Below are 27,962 nucleotides of genomic sequence, written 5' to 3'. Positions count from 1 at the left end.
CAATGGCTGTAGCTGGACAAAGATGGGGGAGAGAGCAAGTGTATGCCAATGGAAATGATCCAACAGAAAGGAAGAGACAGATAAGGTGGAAAAATGGGGAAATCTAAGGTGAGGAGCCAAACAGGAGAGAAGGGGCTGAGCTGACATGGAGAAACCGACCTTGAAAAGGGTGGCTCTGAGCTCCTTGTTGCATGCAGATGGGCAGTTAGTCACATAGAGCTTTGGAGTCAAAATTAGGGAACTTGACCAACCACCCTGAAAACTACAAGGAGCCCTGGAGAAATCTGAAGTCAGATTTGCATTTGTGAAGATCACTGTGGCGAAAAGGGTCAAGAGTGGATGAGAGCCAGCATGGTTGGTGACAAGGGGTTCAGCTAAAGTGTGGGTGGCAGGGTGAATTCAGGGGAAATTTTGAAGACTGAACCATAAAGTGTGGCTAGTGTGTGATGAGGATGGTGAGAGGAAGGAATTCGGAATGACTTCTAGGGTTTTTTCTGGGTGGCAAAATGTCGGAGCCATTTGCAGACAATGGAGAAGGAGAAGGTTTGCTTGGGATACTGGTAAACCCACTTTTGACTAAGCTGAGTTTGAGACAGAAACATTCAGAAGGGGGCTAGCCATAAGGGTATGGAGCTGAGAAGAGTGGTCGTCCACCTGTGTGTGGTAAGCTGTGGCCATAGTGCTTTGCATGAGCTTCATGTGGGATGCATTCCTTCTGCTGGTGCAAGTGCAGCAGGAAGCCATGAGGTCATCTTAGAAAGGGCATCAGTGGTGGGGATGATATCTTATCAGCCTTTTAAAGGTGCAACAGAGGCCACAAACCTTTTAAATTTGGTGTGAAAGGAGCTTGAGGATTAGCAGGAAGTAAAAAGAGCCCCAGCTTTATGAAACTCTTCTCGGAAGAGCTACGTGGTATTTGTGGGGGCTTCATAGGCAGGTAGAGTCCAAGAGACACTGTAAGGGAAGGAGAGGCTGCTAAGCCAGAAATAGTGAGTACTAAGGAGGAGAATAGTTTTATCTTAAAAAAAATCAGTACGGGAGGGAATTGAAATGAGGCATGATATCTAAGTTCTGAAATTTCAGAATTTAAGAGACAAGTGTTTTTAAGTGCTAAATTCTGTATTCTAAGGGCAAAGCATCGTTTTAAACTCTTTATCAATACTAAATTATGTAGTGCTCTCCACAGTATAATGAGGTGGATCCTATTATTGTCCGTGTTTTGTTGGTGAGTAAGTAAAGACCCTACAAAGGTCATATGGCTGGTGTACACCAGCCTGGCTCCAAGCCTATGTTCTAATCGTCACACAGAGATGCAAACTTCAGTGTAAGGACAGATGCAAGGTATTTAGGAAAGCAAATATGTCAACTGCACAGGCTGCATTTTCTTTAGATTAAGGAGCAGCAGCTGCAGATCAAGGGAAACATGATGAGTGTTCAGGAGAAACGAAATATGACAGCAACCTTGGGTAAGCAAACTATTAATGTAAAGGATAACTTCAGCTGACATGGATGGGGAAGAAGAGAATAACATTATTCTTACGGTAGTGACTTGTTCTTAAATTATAACTGAAACTCAACTGAGTTAAACGTTCATTTGTGGTCTAGACACATAATTTTGCAGATACCTGGGACTTCACTGACAAGAGTGAGGGAAATCTTTCCAGAGGTGTCAGGAGATCTCAAACATTTTAAATTATGAACCATTTTAAACCCCTTATTTTCCCAAACCATAGAAGATGGAGCTCATGTTATAACACCTACATAAACCTCGTAACAACGCCTGAAAAAGACGGCACTAAAAAGGTAGGCAATATGTTGATCTCACTTATTAACACAAAATAATAGTTAATCTAATTTAACAGACTACAAAAACAGTAATTCACCATGACTGGCCTGGTGTGGTGGGCTCATGCCTGTAATCCCAGCACTTTGGGAGGCCAAGGCAGGTGGATCGCTTGAGCCTAGCAGTTTGAGACAAGCCTGGGCAAAATGGCAAAATCCCATCTCTACAAAAGCAAAAAATACAAAAATTAGCCAGGCATGGTGGTGCACATCTGTAGTCCCCGCTACTTAGGATGAGGTGGAAGATGACTTGAGCCTTGGAGATTGAGGCTACAGTGAGCCATGATTGTGCCACTGCACAATCATAGTCAAAACTATAGTCAAAGAGTTTTATAGTCAAAACTGTAAAACTCTTAGAGAAAACATGGGTGTAAATTCTGAGAATTGAGAACATACGTCCACATAAAAATTTGTACATGAATATTCACAGCAACATTATTCATAACACACCTAATTAACCTAATAGAGAAAGTAAAAACAACCTACATGTTTATCAAATGATGAAAGAATAAACAAAATATAGTATATCCATACAATGGAATATAATTCAGCCATAAAATGAAGAACTGATCCCGTGTTATATACAGATGAACTTTGAAAACCTGTGAAGTGAAAGAAGCCAGACACAAAAGGCAACATAACTTATAATTCTATGTCAATGAAATATTCAAATAGGCAAATTTATACAGACAAAAAGCAGATTAGTTGTTGCCAGGGATTCAGGAGAAGGGGAGGAATGGGAGTGACTGCTAACAGGTATGGGATTTCTTCTTAGGGTGATGAAAACATTCTGGAATTAGTGGCAATGGTTACACAACGTTGTGAATATGCCATAAACCACTGAATTGTAGTATGTGAATTGTATCTCAATTTAAAAGACATATAATAACTATAACAACCATTCCTGTAATAAGTTCCTTAGAAACTAAGAATAAGATTTTTTTCAGATAATATTGAATATCTCAAACCAAAGAGCGAAATATCTACATGTACTTCCATTAAAATCAGATAAAAAATGTCATGTATTACAATTTTAATTTGACATTCTGGAAGTTACAACCAATGCATAAGATATGAAACAGAAATATTATATACAGTAGACAGAAAATAATTTTCAGAAAAAGATAATATACTTCAAAAGTGCAAATGAATTAACTAAAATTATTGAAAAGATAATCAAAGGATCGATACATAAGATGGAGTTCAAGAACTTCCTTTTATATTAGACATGACTAATTAGGAAATAACATGGAAAATATTCCATCCACTAGATAAACAGCTATTAATGGAAATATTGCAAGAGTGATGAAATGTCTAAGTGATTATTTCTAGTTGGTAATTGTTGATACATTTTATTTCTTCTGTAGTTTTTATTGTTTTGTATTTTCTGTATTGATCAAGTACAGCTTTTAGAATAAAAAGGCAATAAAACATTTAATCAAGCATTGCTTTGTGTGCACCTATACTCTTAGCTACTGGGGAGGCTGAGGTGGGAGGATGGCTAGTACCAAAGCGGTAGAGGCTGTAGTGAGCTATGATTGCAACACTGCACTCCAGCCTGGGTGACAGAGCAAGACCCTCTCTCTAAAAAAAAAACAAACAAAATATTACCTTAGTAAGAAGTGACTTTGGGGATCTCCTCAGTTCACACTTGTAGTCTGCAAGACATATTGTGAGAAACCCAGCTCTTAACTTCTTAATCCTTAGTTCTTCAGAATTAAATTAGCTTTAATTTTAAGAGCACTTTATAATAAATGATAGCCCAGCCAACTCAAGGCAATTAAATTACATCGTTCTTTTTGAGATGTGTCCTCATTGTTTACCAAGGTTGAAAACCATGAGAGGAAGATCTTGAGAGAGAACCAGGGTGAGAACTCAGTTGAGAGAGGGTAAAGATAATAAGTCTGGGGACGGGAATAAGACGGCATCAACAGGACCATACAGGAAGAAGTGGAAGTTGAAGGACGATGAAGGAAAGATGAAGTTCAATAAGGCAGATAGAGGTGGGAGGAGAGAAGTGGCAGATGTTAAGAATAACATGTAATGCTTTGACCTGAAATGTGACATCACAATGGGGTCATGTCAAAGATGGTGGAGTCCTAACAGACCTCTCATGAGAGTTTCTGTGGTGCTCAGTAATAGGTTAAATTGTGTCCTCCCAAAATTTGTATGTTGAGGGCTGGGCATGGTGGCTCAAGCCTGTAATCCCAGCACTTTGGGAGGCTGAGGTGGGCGGATCACTTAAGGTCAGGAGTTCGAGACTAGCCCGGCCAACATGTTGAAACCCCATCTCTACTAAAAATACAAAAATTAGCTGGGCATGGTGGTGGGTGCCTGTAGTCCCAGCTACTCAGGAGGCTGAGGTGGGAAAATCACTTGAACCCGGGAGGTGGAGTTTTCTGTGAGCTGAGATCGTACCACTTCACTCCAGCCTGGGCAGCTGAGCGAGACTCTGTCTCAAAAAAAAAAGAAAAAAAGAAAAAAAATCATATGTTGAATCCTAACCCCTGGCACCTCAAAATGTGACTGTATTTGGAGTTAAGGCTTGGCTTTTAAAGAGGTAAATTCATATCAGGGGGCCTAATCCAATATGACCGGAGTCTTTATAAGAAGAGGAGATTAGGACCCAGGCACATACAGAGGGAAGACTGCGTGAAGACACAGGGAAGAAGACGGCATCTGCAAGTGGAAAAAAGAGACTCAGAAGAAACCAACCCAGTGACACCTTGATCTCCAACTGTGTCACAAAACTGTGAGACAATATATTTTTTATAGTTTAAGCCACCTGGCCTGTGGATTATGGCAACCTGAAAAAATGAATATAGATTCTGAAGAGCAGGAGACAGAGACAGGAAGACAGCAGTCACAAAGGCTCAGGAAGGTCCATATTCCAGACAGGGAGCCTTCCCAGGTGGGGTCCTTAGGGGCACAAGCACATGGTGAGCACTCTGTCCACATTTGTTGATGTAAATGCTGGTAACAGCATAAATGCATATGGGAGCAAGCAACTAACTTTTGGCAAACACAGGGTGGTCTCTGGCCTGAACACAGAGGGTGATGTGGGCCCCTGTCAGAGGGTTTTGCAGAAGGAGTCAGGTGTGTGGGCATGTGGTGCTACTTTCAGCCTCAAATGCTTCTCTCCCTGTGACCAGGTCTGACCAGAAGGTCCCACAGAAAAATGAGCCGGGTACAGGGACAAAGGGGATGTGCTGAGCTGTAGAAAAGACAGAGTAAGGAGATTCATGAAAAATGTCGGGTCTACAGCTCACAGCCTGGGTACCAGGAGCCAGAGCCCATGTGTGCACGTGTGTGTGTACATTTGTGTGTGTGTGTGTGTGTGTGTTACCTGCTGCTCTGCACTGGGCCATGCTGACACCTAGACTGGGCCGAGCACAAGGATCCTGTGAAGAGACTCACAAATGACTCCCGACTCCTGATGATTTATGTACCGTCTGCTGCTGGACTTGCTGCAGCCCCTCCAAGCACACCCTCAAGGACTACTGAGCTGGGGTGCCATCAGTCTTGGGAAAAGAGAGTGAGAATTTCCTAAAGCAATGTTTGGCAAACTTGACTACTATTATTTTGAAAGGCCAAGAAACATTCCTATGGAGCCTGCCTTGACTTCAGTTATTGATGTGGAAATAAAGCAGCACAAACACAAACAGCTAAGCTTATAGTTACTTTACAAGTGTAAAACAAAAACCAAATGTGTAAATTAAACACAATTACAAACAGCAATAAAACTCAAACTAAAAACATTAGTTTAATGTGACTATGGGTGTTTGTGAAACCAATTTGCCTCTTCTGTGAATATGGAACTGAATGCCATTCAGATTCTCCTGTGGGGTGATGGGCTCTCACGCCAAGTGCTGGGAAGTGAGTCAGAGCCTCACAGCAGTCGCATGCTGATAGAGCTTGATGCCTTTACCTCCATGGACGTCAAACTGCCACCTGTGTCAGACTAGCTCATCCTAGACTTCGGTTACAATCCATTGCTTCTGTAACACTTTTAGTCTAGACTTGCTCCAAGCTGGGAATCTTTGTGTCTCTGTAGAGGACTTACAGAGGTCTTATTCCCTTGTTTCTAAGTTATTAAGAATGCAGAATGGGAATTTCCTGAAGCCTAAGTCTTCTGCTTGGATTCACAAAATATCAGAACTGTATTTGCTGTAACATCTTTGACGTGGGGAGGAAGCACTTTATAATTAATAGTACCTTACAACAGATGAAATAATGTAATATGTATGATATTGATCAATAATTATATGATGCTTATGAGCAGCATACGTATAAAAACATTGAGATATCATAAAAGTCATAAACAAGCTTTTAGTTTTAGGTTTTACTTTGAAAAAAATGAAAACTTACAGATGTTGCAAGAATAGTACAATGAATTCCATATGCTCTTTATCTAGATCTACCGACTCTTCCCATTTGCCTCTTTCTCCCTATGTCTCTCTCTTTCCATATATATATATTATACAATACATATTATAGATAAACTTATTGTTACTTTTGCTGAACCATTTAAGAGTAATTTACATTCTATTAATACCAGAGTCACCAGCGATCACCTTGCAGAACCTCAGTTTTCTCATCTGGGAAATGGGGCCGGTGAAAGGAGACGCCACAGATACTGGAGCTAACCGATCGCGCGGCTGCTCCCGCGACCGGTGCAGGCCTCGGGACCCAGCAGCCCCGGCCCGGCGTGGCAGGCGGCCCAAGGGGCGGGCCGGGGGCGGGCGCGGGCGCGGGCGCCGGGAGGGCTGGCGGCGGCCGGGCCAGGCGGCGGCGCTCTCCAGCGTCACAACGCCGGGCGGCGGCGGGGAGATGCGGCTGCTGGCACTGGCGGCGGCCGCGCTGCTGGCGCGGGCTCCGGCCCCGGGTAAGCGCAGCGGGGCCAAGCGGGCGCGGGGAGGGTGGGGGCCGTGTGGCCGCGCCGGGGAGGCCGGGGCTCCAGGCCTGGTGGGGAGGCCCCTCCGGGCGCGGGCGGGGGGCTGCGCTGTCACTGTAGCCGGCGTGCTCCGGTGGGCTCGCCGCGGTCTGGCGGGCGCGGCGGCACCTCCCCAAGGTTCAGAGGACGCCTCCCGAGAGCGCGGTCCTCGTCCCGACCTCGCCTGGGGCTGGGTACTCTCGCAGCAGCCGCGATCTTCCCAGCGGCAGGCCCCGAGGGGAGATGCAGCAGGAGCGCAGCCGAAGTTGGTCGTTCGCTTTCCTTTTTTCCACAGCAGTCAGGACACACAACTCTTGGCAGGTTCCTCGGAGCAGCAACTTCGCTTTCACTCTCTTTGGAGAGTTACTCCGAAGACAAGTCAGGAGCGGCTGGATCTGCCTTGGCCAGGAGGTGGGGAACGGGGACTTGCTCATGGGCCTTTTGAAGTGACCAGGCCTGATGAGAGGGGCATTCACGGCTGGATGCAGCGACGCCTCTCCCACCAGCACCTTTCTTTGAGGACAACTTCTTGGTCCACATTAGTGGCTTTCATTCGGGTTTTACTGCTGCCACTTGTAAGTGGCTTAAGAATTTTCCCTCTTTTTTCCCCAGAGCCCTGTCCGGCTGCCTCAGGACAGTAGGGGCCCTACTGGCTGGAATAATAGTAATAATACAGGTATCCATGGTCACTTTTCCTGGGTGCCTATCTGGGCCTATCTCATTTAATCACAACAACACTTCCAAGTAATCATGACTACAACACGTTTATATATCCAAGTATTAAACAAAACAAAACAAAACAAAACAAAAACCATGAACTTGGTTAATCTCACCAGTAACCTCTGAAAAAGATGCTATTATTATCCCCATTTTATAGATGAGGAAACTGAGGCTCAGGCCCATGAACGGACTTGCCTTAAGTCACTAGGCTTGTAAGTGGTGGAGCTGGGATTTGAACCCAGGAAGCCTGGCTCTGGGCTCTGTTGATAACCACTAAACTGTGCTGCCATTGTTTTGAAAATTAGGAAACTGATTCTCAGAAGTAAGTTTCCAAAAGTGATCTGGCTACCAAGTGGTAGAGCTGGCATTTGAGCCAGCATTAATCCATAGATCCCAGTATGAGGAGGAGGCACTTGGATAACAGTGGGAAGAAATCCATGCACTCTCCCCCAGCTATGAGTGCAGCCAGGCTCCCAGTGAACCTGAAATCCTTGCTGCGGGAAATGTACTTTTTCCTGGTTGTCACTGTCTTGGCTGGAAAAATGAGAAGTTTGCCTTGGATCGTGGGCAGGGCCAGTTCTCGTGGTCTCTGTGGAGTAGCCAGCAGCCAGTGGTCCTTCCTCTCCCAGGCTCCATGACCACCTTCCTAATTGCAGGAGCTGTCAGAGTGGGTGTCCCAGAGCTTGGCTTCTGCTGGGGATCAAGGGCATTCTCGCATTTCCAGGAGCCCTCGGGAACCTTGAGAGCTGGAATTCAGGATCCTTTAGAGTCTGCCCTGGCTGTGCCCAGGGTCAGCCCTGAGGAATGATAAGAGCTCCTGCTTGTGGGACACTCACTGTGTGCCACCCACTCTTCTAAGTGCTTCATTCATGACTCCTCACCACGATCCTGCTGGGAGGGGCTGACAGATCCGTTTTATGCATAAGTACAGCTTCTTAACTGCTGCACTTTTCTAACTCTCTATTTTGGGACTGAGCAGGACCCTAGTGGTCACCTGGTCCCATGTCTCATTTTACAGGAAAGTAAACTGACAGACAATACATTTACTATAGCAAATCTGTAGGCTTGAGTGCTGGCTGAGCTGTCTTTGAGGCAAGATGGCCTAGGTTCGAATTCCAGCTCTGCCACTTACCATGTGAGCTTGAACAAGGGCTTAACCTCTCTGTATGTCAGTCCTCTTGTCTATAACATGGGAATAAACAGAGTATCAGGATAAATTGAGAAAATGCATATAAAGGGCACAGAGTTTGTACCCGGCAGGTATTAGCCTCTATCATTGGGCAAGGTGATATTTTTATCCTAGATGGAGCTATTTTCAGGTGATAGGCTAATGTGAGTGAGTAAGTCTTCATGGGCTAGGTCTGGTATCAATCACCTCTGCTTAGTGCTCAGTAAATACTGGCTCCTGGTGCCAAGGACTGTTAAGTAATACAATTGTATTTCTTTCAGAGATTTAGCTGTATGAATTCAGACTATACTTTTAATAAGAAAGCTCACTGTTGCTGATCAGTACTGACAGTTTGCATTCCTTATAAACTTAGAGGCTCTGGTCTCCCTGAAGTGAGTGGGTGCAGTTTCTTCAGGCAGAGAGGAAGTGGGAGGCACAGAGCCACCAGCACATCCCTCATCTGCTCAGAACCGAGGGACTGTGCCCACCTCTGCATCCCAGATGAGGCTGGTGCCTTGTTGTGTTAGCTGTCCTTGCTCCCCTGCACCTGGAAGTGGCCATCTCCCACTTCACAATGAGCAGGTTGTCCTATTCAGCTACAAGGGTGTCCTAGGCTGTTTTCAGAGTTGTGTTAGTCCTTTTCATGACATTATTCAAATATAAACAAGGGAGTTAGACATCTTAACTTTTATCCACAGGAATTTGAGATTCATCTACAAACATAACCAGCTACAACGTTTGTGGAATCCAGTGTCAAATGAAAATGTGGGGCTCCTTGTTAAAATGTATTAAAATTTCAAGATAGTAACATCAGAGATTAAACCATGCTGGGGGAGTGAGGCCTTCCAAGCATGGGGTACTGTGTGCCTGCAGGTCATGGGCCCACAAAGCCCACTGTACTCGCAGGACAGTGTGCATGTCACTTTCTGTTGCTCCCACCTCCCCAGTCTCAAGGCATGCAAACTCTATCTGTATTTTAAAGGTGCTTTTGCACTGGTGCCTATGCTTACTGTGAAAGGCATTATTTTCCCATTTTTCAGATGAGGAAACTGAAACTCCAGGAGGCTCACACCTAACAGAATCAGGTTTCCAGCCTGGCTCTGTCAGATGCCAGCCTCTGGCTCTCTACCCAGCCCTTGGCTCTCTACCCAGCCCCACCAAGCCGCTGCTTCTGTGTCTCATCGTTTCAGCTACCTGAGAAGGCCTGGGACCATGAACATCCCAGTGCTCAGCGCATGTGGTGCCCAGGACTACTAAGTCCCAGAGCATGTGCTTATTGGAGACATGGGATTCGCTGCAGCAGGAATCCTGTCCCTCTGTTTGTATCAGTCTCTTCCCTATCAGTTTTGTTATATTCCTCCTTCAAAAAGTGGCCTTGGGGAACCTGATTGGGGTAGGGAATACCTTCTGAGGACCATGTGTTGGCAAGGGTGTCTGTCAGGCCACAGTCGGGTACAGTTCACCAGGATGAACTGACCTTTCCATTTCCAGCCTGTATGGGGTCCCTCCTGCCTCACGACATTTGCAGAGGTGGGGCTCCCTCCTTGGAAGATCGCTCCTTGTTGCTGCCTTGAACTTTATTTTATTAGATCCAACTGAATCTTCAGCTCACATCCCCAGAGTCCCTTCCCCTGACTCTGAAGTCTAGATCAGGATCTTGCCATGATTTTCTTAAACCCTGCACTTTTCTCTGTGGCATGTGACACTATAGTTATATTCTCCCATATCTTTTCCCCAATGAGTGACTGCCTTACCCACTGGACTGTCCACTGCACAAGGTCAGGAATGTTGTCTTCTTCTTTACAACATGCCTGCTGCATGAGGCTTAAGCTGGAGGAAGCAGGAACTGTGAGTGGAGAGGTACAATGGGGAGGGGGATGATGGGTCTACCTCCCACCTCAATTCTCCACAACACAGGGTCACAAAACAAGAAGTTAATTTCTTCTTTGGGCCAGAGTGACTTTGGCAATCTTTCCTAGGCCAGGAGAGGGAGGATCTGCCCTGCCTGGCTGCTCCTTCATCTACCTGGTGAAGGAGGGGGCGAGTGACACCATCGGGTCCTGCCACTCTGACATGCCAGGCATGCATGGACTGTCACTGAGACTGAGATCCAGAGGGAAGAGCCTGGGCTCCTGGGGGCCCTGCACCCTTTCTCCTGCCTCTGGACACTGGTGCACCTACTTCCCCTTGTCCTGCCCTCTGATTGCCATTGGTGTTCCCTCTGCTGAGCCCTATGGTCCTGATGACTGTAGGGGGAGATAACGGACTACCTCTCTCTTAGTATTGAAATGAACACCCAACTGGCTCACATTTGCCAGCCCCTGGGTGCCCTAACTGCATTCACTCTCCTCCCTCCTGCCTTGCCCCATCTCACAGTTGCCTGGATACATGTGCCACCTTTGCTGGGTTTAAGGCAGCCACCTCCAGGGCTGGGGAGGAGAAGAATGTTACTTAAGGCACCCAGCTTTGCTGAGAAGGCTTGTCACAGGCACAGGGACCCCACAACCTGAACAGCTTGTGTCCTCCAGCAAAGCTTTCAGACTTGGCGGGGGCCTGTGGCCATCAGAGTTCTAACCACACCACCCACCTCCTGGCACTGAAGGTGGCAGGTAGAGTGCTGGAATGAAGCTTGCTGTGAACAGAGCTGGATTAGTGTGCTTAGACTGTCATAACAAAGTACCATAGGCTGGGGTACTTACACAACAGAAATGTCACAGTTCGGAGTCTGGAAATCTGATCAAGGTGCTGGCAGGGTTGGTTTCTCCTGAAGCCTCTCTCCTTGGCTTGCGGATGCCACCTTCTCCCTGTGTCTTCACATGGTCTTCCCTCTGTGTGTCTGTGTTCTCATCTCCCCTTCTTATAAAGACCATTGATACTAGATTAGGGCCCAGCTTAATGACTTTATTTTAATTTAATTACTCCTTTAAAGACCCTATCTGCAAATACAGTGCCATTCTTAAGTCCTGGGGCTAAGGCTTCAACATATGAATTTTGGGAGGACACAATTCACCCATAACAAAGGTCTTTGCACTTTGGTGGAAGAAACAGATGTTTGTGCCATTTGTAAGAGAATATGGGGCAAAATGAAGGCAGGGAGGTGCACCGATAGAAAAAGAGGGTTCATCCTGGGAGGCTAGAGCATAGTCCTTTCCCTTTCCTGGGAGCCGCTGACCCTGTCCTTAGCCGCAGAAGTGGAAGGTTTACTAGCTTGCCTCCAGGATGGAATCTGGTCTCCCATGGGGACTGGAGCACTTGGCACATCCTTCTGGTTTCAGTCACTATAAATAATCTCTCTTCCATGTAGCGTTAATAGGAGGATCCTGGGGCGTGGAGTCCCGGCTGCACTCTCATCCCACACATCTTGTTTCAATTTCCTGCCTCCCTCAGCTCTCCTGGCCTCCACTGGGAAGCTCTTGAGGGCGGGGTGGGGCTGGACTTCAGTTCTGGAAGCCAGCTGCTACATTGTTGCTGGTCTCTTTGCCTGCCCAACCCCTGGCAGCTGTTGGAGCTGGGTCAGCCAGTGTCCCCCAGCTGCTGCATTCCTCACCAGGGAGCTCCTGCCATGGAAGCTGTGTGGACTTCACACAGGGTTTCAGCAGTGAGGAAGAAATGTCTTCTGACTAATTTAACATGGCCCATGGGCCAGCTGCCTGCCAGGTGGGCGAGATGCAGGGGGACTGGTGGGGCCAATTCCTCTTCATTTGCCTTGCAGGAGGGGCTTCTGATGACAGCGGGATTGCTACCAGAGTGGGTCCCTCCTTTGGCTACACATTAATCTGCGGCCCTCAGTATCTCCCAGGCTGGCTTTGTCCTGCATCCCTGTAGACATAGAAGACCTCATACCCATCCAGCGGAGAGTCCAGCTGAGCCTTAACCCTTTTTTTTCTGAGCTCACTTTCATATATATCAAAGACTTTGGTGTTTTAATCCCTGGTGACCTGTGATTAGACCCCAAAAGGGACTTTATGGGTGTGATGAAGTCAAGGCTCAAGGAATTACCCTTGAATATACTGTGGGCTAGTGCTTGGCTTCTGAGAGATGAGAAAGAAAATTAAGGAAGAATGATCCTCAAATCATCTGTCTTGAGGTGTTCAGTTATTAAATCAATAGTAGAAACTATATAGGAGGACGATCTGTTGCCTGGATTTTTATGATGAAGAATAGTTTATATCTACCATCCCTCCCCCAGCCCACCACAGGGCCGCCTGCTTGCTGTCCCACAGCCTCCTTGTCAAATGTTCAGATCTTGCTTGATTTGTTTCTCCTCTTTCCTTCTTGCTTCCCCGCAGCATTGCCCAGGGGTCAAAGCTTTTGGTGACTGTGACATCTGGGGCCCAAGCCCTCTTCTGTTACCAGATGGTGGCATTTGGGGACTGAAAGCTGTGCTTTGGGATGACGGTGGGATCACCTGCTTGTGTGGAAGGGTGGAGGCGAATGGCTTCCTGGAGTGATACATGGGGCAGTACAGGGGCGGGGACTTGGAGCTTGGTGAGAAGACAGCCATGACTGGGCAGAAGGAGGTTCCAGGCATCCTGTGCAAAGCATCTTTTCTTGGGCCCTGCCTGCCAGAGTGCTGTGCTATGAGCACCGGGCAGCCTGGTCACACTGGGTAGTCCAGGGTGCACCGTGAATCATGGCTCCTGGGAGAAGATTTCAGCACTCAGCCTTTCTGAGGTCTGCTAGTCTGGATGGTGGAGTGGGCGCTGGGGTGGCTCCATCACCGGTCAGCTCAGGGGCAGAACAGCAGCTGGGAGTGGACAGCCCTCAGGCTGGTTTTAACTGAGGAACCAAAGGACAGGAGGTTGTGGATGGGGCCTGGAATTCCAAAGTGTCTTTTGGAGTGTTGGGAGAATCTCTCATCCCTCCTCTTCCTGGGGTTCAATCATTCTTTATTCTTGCTCTTCAACTCTGAGAAGATGGATCCTTCAAATCGGAAATCAAGCAACCCCTGTTGTCCCAGCTCATACCCGACCTTACTACTCATCTGCCCTGGTACAGCTGAAATAGCGGAGGCGGGGAAAAGAGCCCAGCTTCCTGGTGGACAGGCCACCAGGGAGGGGGCCCTACCCTGCCCTGCTCCAGGGCGGCTCCCCACCCACAGCACGGCTGACATCAGGCCAGGGACAAAACTGATAAAAGCAGGCCTTGGGGAGGAGCAGGGGTCAGGTGGTGAGGTGTGGGAAGTGGTGGGGGGTCAGATGTGGGCTAGACATTTTTAAGAAATTCCAAAAATCTAAATCTTTTATGTGAAATTTGAATTTTAAATGTCAGCAACTAATTACAAAATTTTGAAAAATACTTCTGGGTCAGGAAGTCATTGTTTAGCATCCCACATGGACAGAGTGGTCCCATAGATGAGACAGTGGGGGCCCACAAAGGCTCACCCCCAGAATAGCCCCTCTTCTAGAGAGGTGAGGGGTCGCCTGCTTCTCTGGCTAGGCAGAGCACCAGGATGCCCAGTGTGTGGAGGCATTTCCCGACTCCTCGACTGTGGACTGCCCACAGGGGGACTTGGGGCCCTCCTCATCCTCTCTTTTCCCCTTTTTCTCTGCAGAGGTCTGTGCAGCCCTCAATGTCACTGTGTCTCCGGGGCCCGTGGTTGACTACCTGGAGGGACAGAATGCCACTCTCCTCTGCCACGTCTCCCAGAAGAGGCGGAAGGACAGCTTGCTGGCCGTGCGCTGGTTCTTTGCACACTCCTCCAACTCCCAGGAGGCCTTGATGGTGAAGATGACCAAGCTCCGGATGGTGCAGTACTATGGGAATTTCAGCCGCAGCGCCAAACGGCAGAGGCTGCGCCTGCTGGAAGAGCAGCGGGGCACGCTCTACAGGCTCTCCGTCTTGACACTGCAACCCTCTGATCAAGGACATTACGTCTGCAAAGTCCAGGAAATCAGCAGGCACAGGAACAAGTGGACGGCCTGGTCCAACGGCTCCTCAGCCACAGAAATGAGAGGTGAGGGTCTTGGTCTCCCTGGGTAGAGGCGATGGCAGGGCAGGCCAGTGAGCCCCCCATTGCAGCCACCACCCAGGGGCTCCCGGGTTGGCTGTGTTGCACTAGAACATATCTTGTGGGCCTCTTGGCCACAGACATGAATCATGCCGTGGGATGAGGGTAGATCTTTACCTGGACACTGGCTAATGCACTGTGTAGACACAGAAGTGAGAACAGAAAGGACCAAGTGCCTGCCCCAACATGGCCCAGCCCCCACTCTGGGCAAAGCCTCTTACGTATCTGAAGTTGGACTGCTGTGTGCTGTCAAAGGTAAACAAAGGACGGATTTTATTCAGCAGTAGCTATTGCAGTAGAGAAGAGAGCCTGGCCTGAACTGGACTCAACTCTGATTTGTGCAGACGTGACTAGTTGTTTTAAAAGGAGAATGAGTGAGTGGGGGGTAAGTGGGGACTCAGTAGAGTCAACGAGGTGTGAAAATTCCAAAAAGCGGTAGGGAGAATTTTGGCTCATATGAAGCCATCTGGGGTTGCTAATGTGCTTATCGAAGTTTGGCTTCTACCTTCTCACAGAGATGGGGAGATGGGGGTTTTGTTTTCAGGTATTGGCTGGAACAAGCAGTAAATGCTTTCAGCAGCCTTGAGTTTTCTCAGGCAGGCACTTTCAGGAGGTCATTGTAGGCATAGGCATGTGGCCTTGAGCCATTAGAAACTATGTTAGTGTTTATTGGATTCTTTAGGCCAAGATTGAGGCTTAGTCGAGAAGGGGCACCGAGGAGCCTGGCTGGAATTTGGCTAAGGAGAGCATCTTTGCCAGTGCTCAGCCTCCCACCCAGGTCTGTGTAGGCTTGATGGCTTTGGCTGAGGGGTGCCAGGCACCCATGGAGGAGGCACGCGTTGGGAGGTCTTGCTGTGAGTTGTCAGGCCTGGGAGCAGGGCAGGCTGGTTGCCCAGTGGAACTGATTCAAGCTTAGGCAACAGTGATCCAAGAAATTCATGAGGAAGTGGGCAGAGGACCAGGGGTAGCCCTCCCTTCCTGAAGGCAGATAGGAGGGATGGGCAGCATTTCTGCAACATCTCAGCTACCAAGTGCCATATTTTGGGGTTGTCATTTTTTTATCACCAGTGTTTCTGTTCAGGAAGACACCTCTCACAGTTTTAGTAAGACTTTCTATTGTGCACTAAATTATGCCTTTGATTGATTTGAAATTGAATTTAGTTTGGCACAAGATCAAGAGGATCACAAAGTGTAGCTGGTAGTCTCAAATACGAAAAAGCGTCTAATTTTATTGTACACATATAACAAAATATTCAAGGTCTTAAGTCATGTTGTTTTGATAAGCCTTTTTAAAGGACAAAACTTAGTTGTGAAAAGTATTTTTAACGTCCTATATGAATAAGGGACAGAGTAAAATAATTTATATACAGAGTCTTTACAGTAGTTCCATTTTACTTGTCTTTGGAGTTTGCTTGTTGTAATGTTTATAGGTACAGAATTATGTATTAAATAGAATGTGCAATTTTTTTCCTTGAGCAAATTAATTCAAGAAAACCAGTGACTATTGGCTTATTATTTTCACATAGAAAACAAGACATCAGATCATCAAGGGCTGGGCCAAGAACCCACTACAAATACCACTTGGCTCTGAAACACAAGATCTTATATATATATATAAGATATATATATGATATATACGATATATATGATATGATATATATACATACATATGATATATATATGGTGTGTGTGTGTGAATTGTGTTGTTTTTGGTCTTTGTGTCACAATGTATTCTGGAGTCATAGATGAAATCTCTTGGCAGTGATGACATTCTGCCACATAAAACATATAAAAAGTTTGCTACCTTCAAGTAAGCAGAGTTATCTAGCTAGTTGGTTAATGTGAATCTCATTTCAGTGAGTGAAGCTGGGTTCAGTCTAGAACATTTGTTTGTTCCAAAAGCATGAGGTAGTTTTTAAGACTTCACTGGAAATAAGAATCTCTTTTCCCCCTTCTTCTCTTGCTCCCCACTTTCCTGCCCTGGTCCTCCGGTTTCTCTTTTTTTCCCTCCTCAGCTACCCTTCCCTTCACTTCCCACTTCTTTTCTTCTTCCTCTTTCCTCTCTCTCTGTCTGTCACTCTTTCTCTCTCTGTCTCTCCCTCTCTGTCTCTCTCTCTCTTTCTCTCTTTGTCTCTCTCTCCCTCTGTGTCTCTCTCTCTCTTTGTCTCTCCCTCTCTGTCTCTGTCTCTCTCTTTCTCCTTCTGTCTCTCTCTTTGTCTTTCGGTCTCTCTCTGTCTTTTCATCTCTCTCTGTCTCTCTCTCCCTCTGTGTCTCTCTGTCTCTCTGTGTCTCAGTCTCTCCCTCTCTCTCTGTCTCCCTCTATCTCTCTGTGTCTGTCTCTCTTCCTCTGTATCTCTCTGTCTCTGTCTGTCTCTCTGTGTCTCTGTCTCCCTCTGTGTCTCTCTGCCTCTCTCCCTCTGTGTCTTTCTGTCACTGTTTCTCTGTCTTTCCTTCTCTCTGTGTCTCTCTCTCTTTGTATCTCTGTCTCTCTCTCTCTGTCTCTTTCTCTCTCTGTGTGTGTCTCTGTCCCCCCCCCTCTCTCTCTCACTATATCTCTCTAGCTCTCTGTGTCTCTCCACTTCTCTCGCCCACTCCCCTCTGACCTCTCACCCAGAAGTGGTTCTACCCTCTCAACAGAGCTCAGCCTCCCTTGCCATGTCTGCTCTGTCTCAACCCCTGGGCAGGGCCATGATTTGCTGATGGAAAGATTCAAAACCTTAGGAAGCAATGACCTTATCTTCTAGAACATTCTATTTAGGCTTCCAGGGGACTGTTCCAAGGCAATTAAGGAAAGGCAACCCCAAGCAATGGCCTGAAACCAGGCAGGCTGTTTGGTTTGGAGCGTGTCCGCCCCAGGCTGGGGCTGTTCAGAGCCTTGGCTGCCTGTTCTTCCTGGGCAGTGCCAGGAGAGGCCCATGGCTGTAGCCTCCCAGAGCACTTTTCCTGGGGCCCTGGGCCTTGCTCCTCTGCAAGGGCCTTATTTTCCTAAATCTCCACCTCATGTTCATTGCTGTTGTTGTTGTTGTTGTTGTTTTTGAGACAGAGTCTCCTTGCTCTGTCACCCAGGCTGGAGTGCAGTGATGTGATCTTGGTTCACTGCAACCTTTGCCTCCTGGATTCAAGCAATTCTCCTGTCTCAGCCTCCCAAGTAGCTGGGATTATAGGCATGCACCACCGCACCCAGCTCATTTTTGTATTTTTAGTACAGGTGGGGTTTCTCCATGTTGGCCAGGCTGGTCTTGAACTTGTGACCTCAGGTGATCCACCCACCTCGGCCTCCCAAAGTGCTGAGATTACAGGTGTGAGCCACTTTAAATGGAAAACAAAAATACAGAACAACAAGGATGAGAGGTTCTTTGGTCCGTACCTTTGGGTTAGAATATCAAACAGGAATTCTCGGGGGGTTTGAGTGCCCCTGACCCCAGGCCTGGGGTCTCTCCTGTCTAATCTGCTCATGTCACCTCCCCCCTTTCAACAGGAGTCTCCAGGCATCCAGTGGAGAGGGGAGCTTTTCTTGGGATTTCCTTTCTAATACTACCACTCTTTGCCCTTCACCACAGACTTAATCGTGGTCACCTTCCTGCAGAGTTCTTGATGTGAGATAAAATTGCTTGTCTTTCACTGGAAACTCCCAGAAAGAAAGGCTGGTGCCTGATCTCTCCTCATTTCTGTCATGAACACCTCACCCAGCACATGGAGGGTGACTCGTGATGATATATTTGAAGAATGACTCCCAGTGCAGAGAAGAGCCATAGGAGTGTTGGCTCTTATTATCTGTCCTGATTTCCATATGTTGGTTGTTTTCTATTGCAAAAGTAATATAGTGTAATATAGTTCAATTATAGAAAACATGGAAAAATACTGAAAGGGTTTAAACAAGAAAATAAAAATGCCTTACCATATCTCTACTCAACTTAACATTTCAGTGCAAATCTTTCCTGTCATTTTATGCAAACAAAAATTTAAAACCTAATTTCAGTCTTACTGTAAAGAGTGTTCTGTGACTAGCTTTTCTGATATTACTAAACAGTGTGCACATTTTCCCTTGTTAAATATGCTTCCAAAACATAATGTTAATGATGGAATAATGTTCCATCATGCAGATGGACCACAATTTAGCTTCCTACTTATTGTTACTGGACATTTAAAACTGCTGTAAATCTTTGTCAATAAATCTCCATGAATATCCCTGACTTTAGCATAAAGTCCTGGAAATAAGATTGCTGGGTCCAAAGATCTACCCAATTTAAAGATGGACACAATTTCGAGAAGTGAATTGACCTCGAAGATAGTTTATAAATTTATATTCCCACCAGCATTGAAAATGCCTTTTCCCCATGGATTGGTCTAGATAAGAGTGTTGGTTAATTTTATGTGTTGGCTTGACTAGGCTGAACGATGCCCAAATAGCAGATAAAACATTATTTCTGGGTGTGTTCGTTCTATTTCTCTGGGATCTCAGACTAATACAATCATATATACTTTTTGAGGATGATGATGATAACAATGAATGCCTGCAACAGTGCCTGGCACACAATTGATCCTCAATAATACTTGATGAATGCATAAAATGTTCTTTGTCAAGTGTCATTAGCATGTGTTGCTGTGGATGACTTTGAAGTAGGCATGACTTGGTGGATGTAGTCACCCTCTCTGGGATGCCTCACTTCTCTTTCCCTTGACTTATTCCAATCATACATATTTTTTGGGGTCCCACATCCATCTTTCCTCTTCCGTCAATGCTGTCTTTGGGCATGCCAGCCCATGGAGTGCTCTCCCACTGGCAGCATCTTGTAGCTTCTGTTTTTAGCACTGTAGACACAACATTATGTGGTCATGCCACTGTTTTTCAGGCTGCTGTGGCACAAGGATGATGTCAAAAATATTATACATAAAAGAGTTGGCCAGGCACGGTGGCTCATGCCTGTAATCCCAGCACTTTGGGAGGCTGAGGTGGGTGGGTCACTAAGTCAACAGTTCAAGACCAGCCTGGCCGGCCAACATGGTGAAACCCTATCTTTACAAAAATACAAAAATTAGCCAGGTGCAGTGGAATGTGCCTCTAATCCCCGCTACTGGGGAGGCTGAGAAGAAAGAATCGCTTAAACCCAGGAGGCGGAGGTTGCAGTGAGCTGAGATCGTGCCATTGCACTCCAGCCTGGGTGACAGAGCGAGACTCCATCTCACAAAAAAAAAAAAAAAAAAGAGTCAAACAACGCAAAAACTAAAATGTGCAAATATCTTTCTCCCACCCACAACCTAATATCCCCAGTTCCACTCCCATCTCCAGAGATAATCACTGTCAATAATTTGGTTTAAATCTTTCAAATCTCTCTCCTATTGACATTCATACACACACACACACACACACACAAACACACACACATGCAAACACACATGTATTTTAACAATAGTGCATGTATTGCTTTTTAAGTTGTTGATGATATTACATGTATTCTTTTGTAACTGGTATTGTATAGTGAGACAATACCAAACTGCACTCAATCATTCCCGCAGTGATAGACACAGGAATCTTCCAGTGTTTCACCAACATAAACAGTGCTTCAGTGAAATCCTTGTATATCTTTCCAAGTATATCTGTTAGTTAGATTCCTGGAAAGGGAATTGCTGGGCCTAAGGCTAAGCATATTTAAAATTTTTGTAGACAATGCCAAAATGCTATTGCTGAAAAGACTTTACAAATTTATACTCTGACCATCATTGTATGATAATGTCTATTTCCCTGAAGCCTCTTTAACAATCAATATTATTAATCTTTTCCATTATTTATCACAATAATGGGAAAAACATTTCATTGTTGTTTTAATTTAGATTATTATATTCAATACAATACAGTGCAATTTAATTTCTGTTTTTGTATCCAATTATTAGCGAGGTTGAGCATCTCTTCACATGGTTATTCATAGTTCGTTTATTTATTCTGTGAATTGCCTTGCCATAACCTTAATAATTGGGTTGCTGTCTTTTTTATATATGTGTACATGTGTGTGTGTAGATCTGATCATTAATTTTTCAGCTATAACATATGGTGCAAAATTTTCTTCCTGTTTGTTACTTTTCTTTCCACTTTGTTTACGTTTTCTTTTACCATATAGATATTTCACATTTCTGGGTATTTATGTAGTCAAATTTGATACTTTTTCCTTTGTGGCATTGTTTTCTAGTGGAATTTTTTATTGAAGTGTAATCTACATTTCAATACATTGTACATGGTACCTTGGTTCTGTATCGAATCTTGGAAAGGATTCCCTGCCCCAAGCTTATAAAAGTGTTTTCCATGTTTTTCTTTAATATTTTTAGATGATTAAAAGAAAGGTTTACTCCTTTATCTCTTTGGAATCTGTTTTTTTATATAAGGTATATAGTAGCTAATTTATTTTTTCTTTACAAAAGGCTAAAATGTTATCCCTACACTGTCTGTTGAAGAAGTATTTTTCTAGCTTGAAATGTCACATTTTTCATAAGCTAAATCCCTATATTTAAATGAAAACTTTGTACACTTCATCAATATAGCACTATTCTAATTATTATAGAATAGGGCAAATATCCTCGTTATTTTTTAAATTGTCTTAGCTATTCTTATATATTTAGTTTTTCTTTAAGATGATCTTGAAGATCAGCTTACCCAGTTTTGTAAAAATTATGTTGGGGTTTGATTGGGATTTCATTGGCTTCTGAAGTTACTTTGTTATGGGCATATTCATCTTAGACATCTTTATGATTTTAAATGTTCCTATCCAGGAACTTGTTGTATTCCTTCCTGTAGTCAGGTTTTCTTTTTTTTTTTTTAAGTCTTTCAATACAATTTTTTTTCACATGACTCTTGAACATTTTTATTATGTTTACTTCTAGGTATTTTATAATTGTAATTAGGATATACCGTCTCCTGCTATGCAGACACATATATGTGAAGCTTTTAAATTGGTATTGCTGGTATATAGAAAGTTTGACTTTTGTTGAGTTATATTTGGCAACATAATGAGTTAACTTATTATTTCAGATGTGGTGTTTCTCAGTTGCATTTCAATGGTATCTGTGAATTAGTATCTCATTATTTTTCTAACCATATTGCATTGGCCAGTACTACCTGTACCCTTTTTGTATGACACTACTGTGAGTTTTAACCTACCATTTGGGTTTTTATCTTGACCACATCTTTCCATCTAGCCCATATAGCTACTCTTAGAGACTGTCAGTTACTTTATTAAAAGCCAGCTTTGAGGCAACCATGGCTTTTTCATGATCCTTACTGGTTAACCTATCACAAAAACAATTGGGATTGCCCTAATAATATCTCTTAGGCTCCTTTCCCTTTCCCTTCTTTTCCTTTTCCTTTTCCTTCCTTCCTTTTTCTTTTTCTTTTTGATGGAGTCTGGCTCTGTCTCCCAGACTGGAGTGCAGTGGCACGATCTTGGCTCACTGCAACCTCCTCCTCCTGGGTTCAAGCGATTCTCCTGTCTCAGCCTCCCAAGTAGCTGTGATTACAGGAACCAGCCATCACACCCAGCTAATTTTTGTATTTTTAGTAGAGATGGAGTTTCGCCATGTTGGCCAGGCTGATCTCGGACTCCTGACCCCAGATGATCCACCTGCCTTCGCCTCCCGAAGTGTTGGGATTACAGGCATGAGCCACCGTGCCTGGCCTTCTTTTTTAATTTCTTAAAATCCTCATTTAAAAATCCATTCCAGAAACCTGTCAGAGACAGAAGAAAAGTCCACTAATCTATAGCTTTTAGAACTTATTTGTCTCTCTCTCTCTCTCTCTTTTTTTTTTTAAGCAAAACACTTGCATGCCTCTAGCCATGTGACTCCTTTTCTATTTTCCAGGTTTCTTGCTTTTCCTTAACTGGAGTTTTTTTTCTAACCTGTGAATGGTCATCACTTAAGAAAGGTGAGGGGGTTCTTCTCTGTGGAGGGAAGGGATGGGAATGTGGTGAGGGAGCCCACTGGCTGCAGAAGGTCATTACTGGGAACACTCACCTGTGGGGATATTGAATAGAGTAAACCTGTGGATATTACTGGGGTGCTACAGCCATACGGTCATGAACACTGATTAAAATCTCTCAGTTTGGGGGTTGAAATTGTTTATCCATATTACAGTGGAGTCAAGTCTGTGATCACAACACCAGTCCATATCACTTGGACTGTGAGTTACTTCTTTGAGTGGGAAAGAAAGGGGTGTAGGCACAGGAGTGCTGGGGGATTGCTTACAACCTGGAGCCTGTGGCATTCATGCTGCACCCCTAAGATGGTTGCCCCTGATGAAGTCAGCCCGTGAGTCGCATGCTTGCAAAATGCTTTATGAATATCATGCAAAATAAAAAATCAGAAGGAAAAAAACCAAGATCAATCCAAATAAGCAGCCCACCCTAATATCTGCAGTGGTCTCTGCTTTACTTTGCTGTATGTTTCATTTTACCCAAAATCTGGGTATGTCCTCGAGTATTCATGTATGGTGATAAAAAAAAAGTACAAATTGTGTGAAAAAATATACACGAATAAATGAACTCCTGGAGGGCCTTCTGAAAGTGTTTGGCTAAGACGTACACACTGTATTAATTTTGGGCAGGGCATAAGCTGCTTTTATGTTTTGTTGTGCAAATTGTTAAACTATGGTAGAGAATTGGGGATTTTGAAGCGTCGGTAAGTATTAAATTGGGGTTTATCTGCAAACCAGGTATGTAGAAGATCTGAGGATGGTGCTCCCGGGTGCACCAAGGGTTGTTGGTGTCGTCATGGGGCACAAAATGACACAACAGAAATGACGAATGAAAGGGACAGAATCTCTGGAGAAGAGTGGAGCCATTCCTGGCTTTTTCACAGAATCTCATGCCAGATGAACTTGTTGATGTCGTTTTTATTACCCAACGGTAAAAGGAAAGGCAAAGAAAAAGATGCGGTTTCTCCAATTGCCTGTGCCATGTGACGATTTCACTGGATGAGAAATCCAGCTTAGAGAGAAAATGGATTCAAAAGTCCTAAGTGACACATGGCATCGGAAACCCCTGAAAAGGTTTCTAGTGGAAATCATAAGGGTCAATGTTAGGTCTGATTTCCTTTGATTGTTTTATCAATGACATTGAAAAAGAAGCCCACATCACCCTAATGAACTTTATAGAAAATGCAAAATTGGGAAATGTTCTTAACATCAGCAAGAAATAACACATAATAAAAATGATTCCAGAGCGGTAAGAAATATAGGCAGGAAATAACACAATGAAATTCAATTTGAAAAATGGCACAGCAATACATGTGGGGAAAACAAATCTCAAGCATTGCTGGATAGGCACAGGGTGGGGGGCAGGGTGGGGGTGGGGCTGCAGGGAGGCTCTCTCTGTGAAAGGATTCGGAGTGGTAACAGCAGCAAATCAGCCGTGCATTTGCAACCTGAGACTGCATCTCAACAGCTGGTGTTGTTTCCATCCACGTACAAATCGACCTGGAGCCCCTGAGAAGGAGGCAATTGTGTCGTAGGCACAACACTGGTGAGACCCTACACAGTCAGCTTTGGGAAGCTCATTTCCAGACAGTTAGATTTAAGCTAGAGAAGAGAAGCAAATGTGATGAGGAAGTGAGCAACCCCCTTCAGAGACAGGATCCATTCTATCGAGGAAGCTTTGCTCGGCTTAGTGAAGAAATATCATCAGAAAATAGTATTGATGATGTCCAGCAGCACTAGGTGGATTCATTTATCCCTTCACTCAGTGTGCGTGTTATCAAACACCTACTGCGTGCCAGGCTGTTGAATAATGGAGACCCAGAAACACATGGGTGGATCCGTCTATAGGGGTGGCAGACACACAAACACATGGGGTTTTGCAGTGTGAGTGCAGGGGACAGGATGCACACAGGGCACTGGGAACACACTGGAGGGTCCCTGAAGAGCTGAGGGAGAGGGCAATGTTGGAGATGACCTTGGTGATTTATGTGGGGATGGCAAGGACATCCAGGGGGACAGGCACTGCAGCTCATGCCAGGGCTTTGGGGACTCTGCATTAGGCCTGGAGGCTTACAAAGCATTCCAAGCCTCTTGAATGTTGGCTCCCTGGTGCATGAATCTGGGGGGAATCAGATTAGAGGAGAAGGAGGAAGTGGAGTCTTTTGTGGTTGCATGAGCTTGAAATGATGGAGGACTAACTCTGGCAGTAGGAATGGGGAGACATTGACAGGTCAGATGTGAAGTCTTTACTGACTGACTGGATGTGAATGATGGAGCGAGCTTTGGGATGACACCGAGGGGTCTAACTCAGTAAATATGTGTAGCAGCTTTCACTCATTCATCACGAGCAGGCCAGACGCAGGTGTAGCTTCACTGCAGGTGAGATGTGATGAAGTGGAGTGCATAATAATGCCCTGCCCAGCCCCAAGGCTGGTGAGGAAGAACAAGGCCTGAGGGCTGTGTGCCCAGCACTGTGGGGGCATGCAAGGCTGAAGGAGGTGGCACAAGGAAAATGGGATGAGAATTGAGGGAGCATGAGCAGGGAGTTGGGGTGATTTCAACAGGAAGGTGCACTGCTCAGCCATGTCTCCCTCTCTCCAAGGTGTGGCTTATTTACATTGAGAGTGTCCAGGCCATATTGAATTGGAACTTGTTTCATCCCTGGCAGGCATCATAGCCTAATGTTGGGATTCCCAAATGCTCTTGTTTCTCTATGCCCTTAGGCCGGAGAACAAAACAAAAACAAGAACCCACGCAAACAAACAAAGACCAGTTAACAGTTTTGCTGAAGTAGTTGAATCACAATTTTAGGTAAGTATTGAGATGCAGACAGCTTGTTCTTGTCCTCTTTAGGGTAAACTCCAAGGACACTTTTGAAATGAGGTGATGATTTCATATTTTAGGGGGCCAAAATGTCTCATATAAGTGAAAAATAATATATAGCTAGTTATGGTAAATATCTTTTCTTTTTTTTATTTTTATTTTTATTTATTTATTTATTTTTTATTTTTTATTTTTTTATTATACTTTAAGTTCTAGGGTACATGTGCATGACGTTTATATCATGTATAACTCCCCAATGCAATCCCTCCCTCCTCCCCCCTCCCCATGATAGGCCCCAGTGTGTGATGTTCCCCTTCCCGAGTCCAAGTGATCTCATTGTTCAGTTCCCACCTATGAGTGAGAACATGCGGTGTTTGGTTCCTGAAGAAAAGCACTTTGCTTTGCCCTGTGTTGCACAGGCTGTGTCCGCCCATGTCTGGCCTGCACGCTCAGTGCTGCCAGGCCATGTGCTGAGTCTCAGGCCTGCCCTTGATAACTTCAGCTGCTGTCTTCCTGTTTCTGGCAGGTCTAGGCAGGTCTGATTGCCCCTCTACGCACCCTTGACCCTTTGTCCCCAAGTCTAAGATGTTGCGGTTTGTATTCTGTCCTTTTTTTTTTTTTAACCTTCCTTTACTCCCCAAGCTTTGGGAGTCTCTCGACCTTTGTGCCTCCTCCATTGTGCTTGACATCCCATCACCTCTAGACGTTTCTCCCTTGGGGACAGATCTGGCTTGGTCCCTCTGGAAGCACAGATTCTGTAGACTTGCTTAGCAGGAGGAGGCCCCCGGTGGGCATGGGGGAGGGTGAACCCTTAAGCTTGCTTCCTTCTTCAGGTGTGCCTGGAGAGATTCCAAGATGAACCATAAATGTCCAAGGGGCTCCTGGTGAAAGATGGGCCCCAACTGTAGCCCCGAGTGCCACGTGTCCTAAGGTTCCTGTGGAAAGCGTTGAGACAGGTTTGCAGGGCCATAGCCTGAGTACACTTCCTGGGCCTTCACCCCAGGGACTGTGTGCTGCTGTTGTTCACAGGAGTGATGTAGTCATTAGTTTGAGGCTCCTGCTCTTAGGGAGGCCACAGCTTTGATCCCCAAGACCTCATAAAACACGATCTTTAGCCAGGCACTGTGGCTCATGCCTGTAATCCCAGCACTTTGGGAGGCTGAGGCAGGTGGATCACGAGGTCAGGAGTTCAAGACCAGCCTGGCTAACATGGTGAAACCCTGTCTCTACTAAAAATATAAATATTAGCCGGGCATGGTGGCAGGTGCCTGTAATCACAGCTACTCAGGAGGCTGAGGCAGGAGAATCACTTGGACCTGGGAGGCGGAGGTTGCAGTGAGCCGAGATCATGCCATTGCACTCCAACCTGGGCAACAAGAGCAAAACTCCGTCTCAAAACACACACACACACACACACACACACACACACACACACACGGTCTTCAATGGCTTTTCTACCCAATCCTACAACCCACAGATTCAGAAACAGATTCTGAGCCAAAATAAATCTTCCTGCTTTTAGATCGAGTGGTCTTTATCAGCAGTGAAAATGCTAATAATAGAAGCAATTTGCAAGGGGTATCTCCTGCAGTTTAGTCGTAATTCACTCTAAACCCTAATAGTGTATTTTAACAAGCCAAATTGTTATTTCACTTAACATTATGTAAGTAAGGTTTAAATATGGAGAGTGGACAAAGCAAATGGAAAAAACTCTGTCACCCTAAAAGTATCTGGGGGCAAAGATGAAATTATAATATGATTTCTCATCTGTTTAACCCCAAAATGTGAGAGGAAATTTAATCATTAGATCTGAAGTTACTACCACAGGGAACTGATACTTCAAGTTTTAGTGGAAGAAATTAACGAAATAATTCCTTTTTCTCTGGAGACACGGAACAGATAATTAGGAATGAGATTTACTAAACATTTAGGGCTTCTGCTTAATTAAGCAAGCACACATTATGGTGTTTAAAGTGTCAACAGGTCCAGACACTCAAAGGGATCAAATTGACAACCAGAGTGTAATTTAAACACCACTTTAAACAATTCTTCATCATACCTACCCTCATTCCAACTGCCATCGTCTTGGAAGAGTCTAGATTAAAAATTTAATCTCACAAACATGCAGGAAGCCCCACTTTATGAGCCTGTCATCACTGTGCCTTGCCCAAAGAGAGGTACAGATGGAGATGTTTGATGCCTGCCCTCCTGGGGCCCCAGACTCAAAATGTAGGGGAGAAGCCATGGTATAGATACGGTTATAGATTTAATAAACATTATGGAGGTAGCAAGCAGGAAGACTGTGAAAGGGCCAGATGAAGGGGTGAGGCTGACATAGGAGTAAGGGAGATGAGGACACATTGCTGGGCCATAGAGAAGGTCATATGGAGGATGTGGGACTTCGCTTGGGGCACAGGAGAGCTTCAGCAGATAGCCATGGGCTGTGCTGTTTCAGTAGAGACGACAGCCTGCTCAAAAGTGTTGCAAGAGGCCAGAGAGGCATGCA

The 27,962-nt window shown here is 45.2% G+C and overlaps 1 protein-coding gene across 2 annotated transcripts in view; it reads left to right on the top strand.

Annotated features, from left to right (window-relative positions):
• Nucleotides 1–6,617: 6,617 nt before the first annotated feature.
• Nucleotides 6,618–27,962, top strand: part of VSTM4 (V-set and transmembrane domain containing 4) — a 96,458-nt gene continuing 75,113 nt past the window's right edge. For both annotated transcript variants that reach the window (XM_033209242.1, XM_033209243.1), the window contains exons 1-2: nucleotides 6,618–6,727; nucleotides 14,218–14,619. In XM_033209242.1, the coding sequence (XP_033065133.1) occupies nucleotides 6,673–6,727; nucleotides 14,218–14,619 (457 nt within the window). In that variant the 5' untranslated portion in view covers nucleotides 6,618–6,672. The remainder of the gene's footprint in view (nucleotides 6,728–14,217; nucleotides 14,620–27,962) is intronic.

The sequence above is a fragment of the Trachypithecus francoisi genome, unplaced genomic scaffold (genome assembly GCF_009764315.1).
Source record: "Trachypithecus francoisi isolate TF-2019V2 unplaced genomic scaffold, Tfra_2.0 Lachesis_group9, whole genome shotgun sequence".
In the NCBI taxonomy this organism is placed as follows: domain Eukaryota; kingdom Metazoa; phylum Chordata; class Mammalia; order Primates; family Cercopithecidae; genus Trachypithecus; species Trachypithecus francoisi.
The sequence above is the reverse complement of the archived record's forward strand: the minus strand, read 5'-3'. Positions and strand labels throughout refer to the sequence as shown.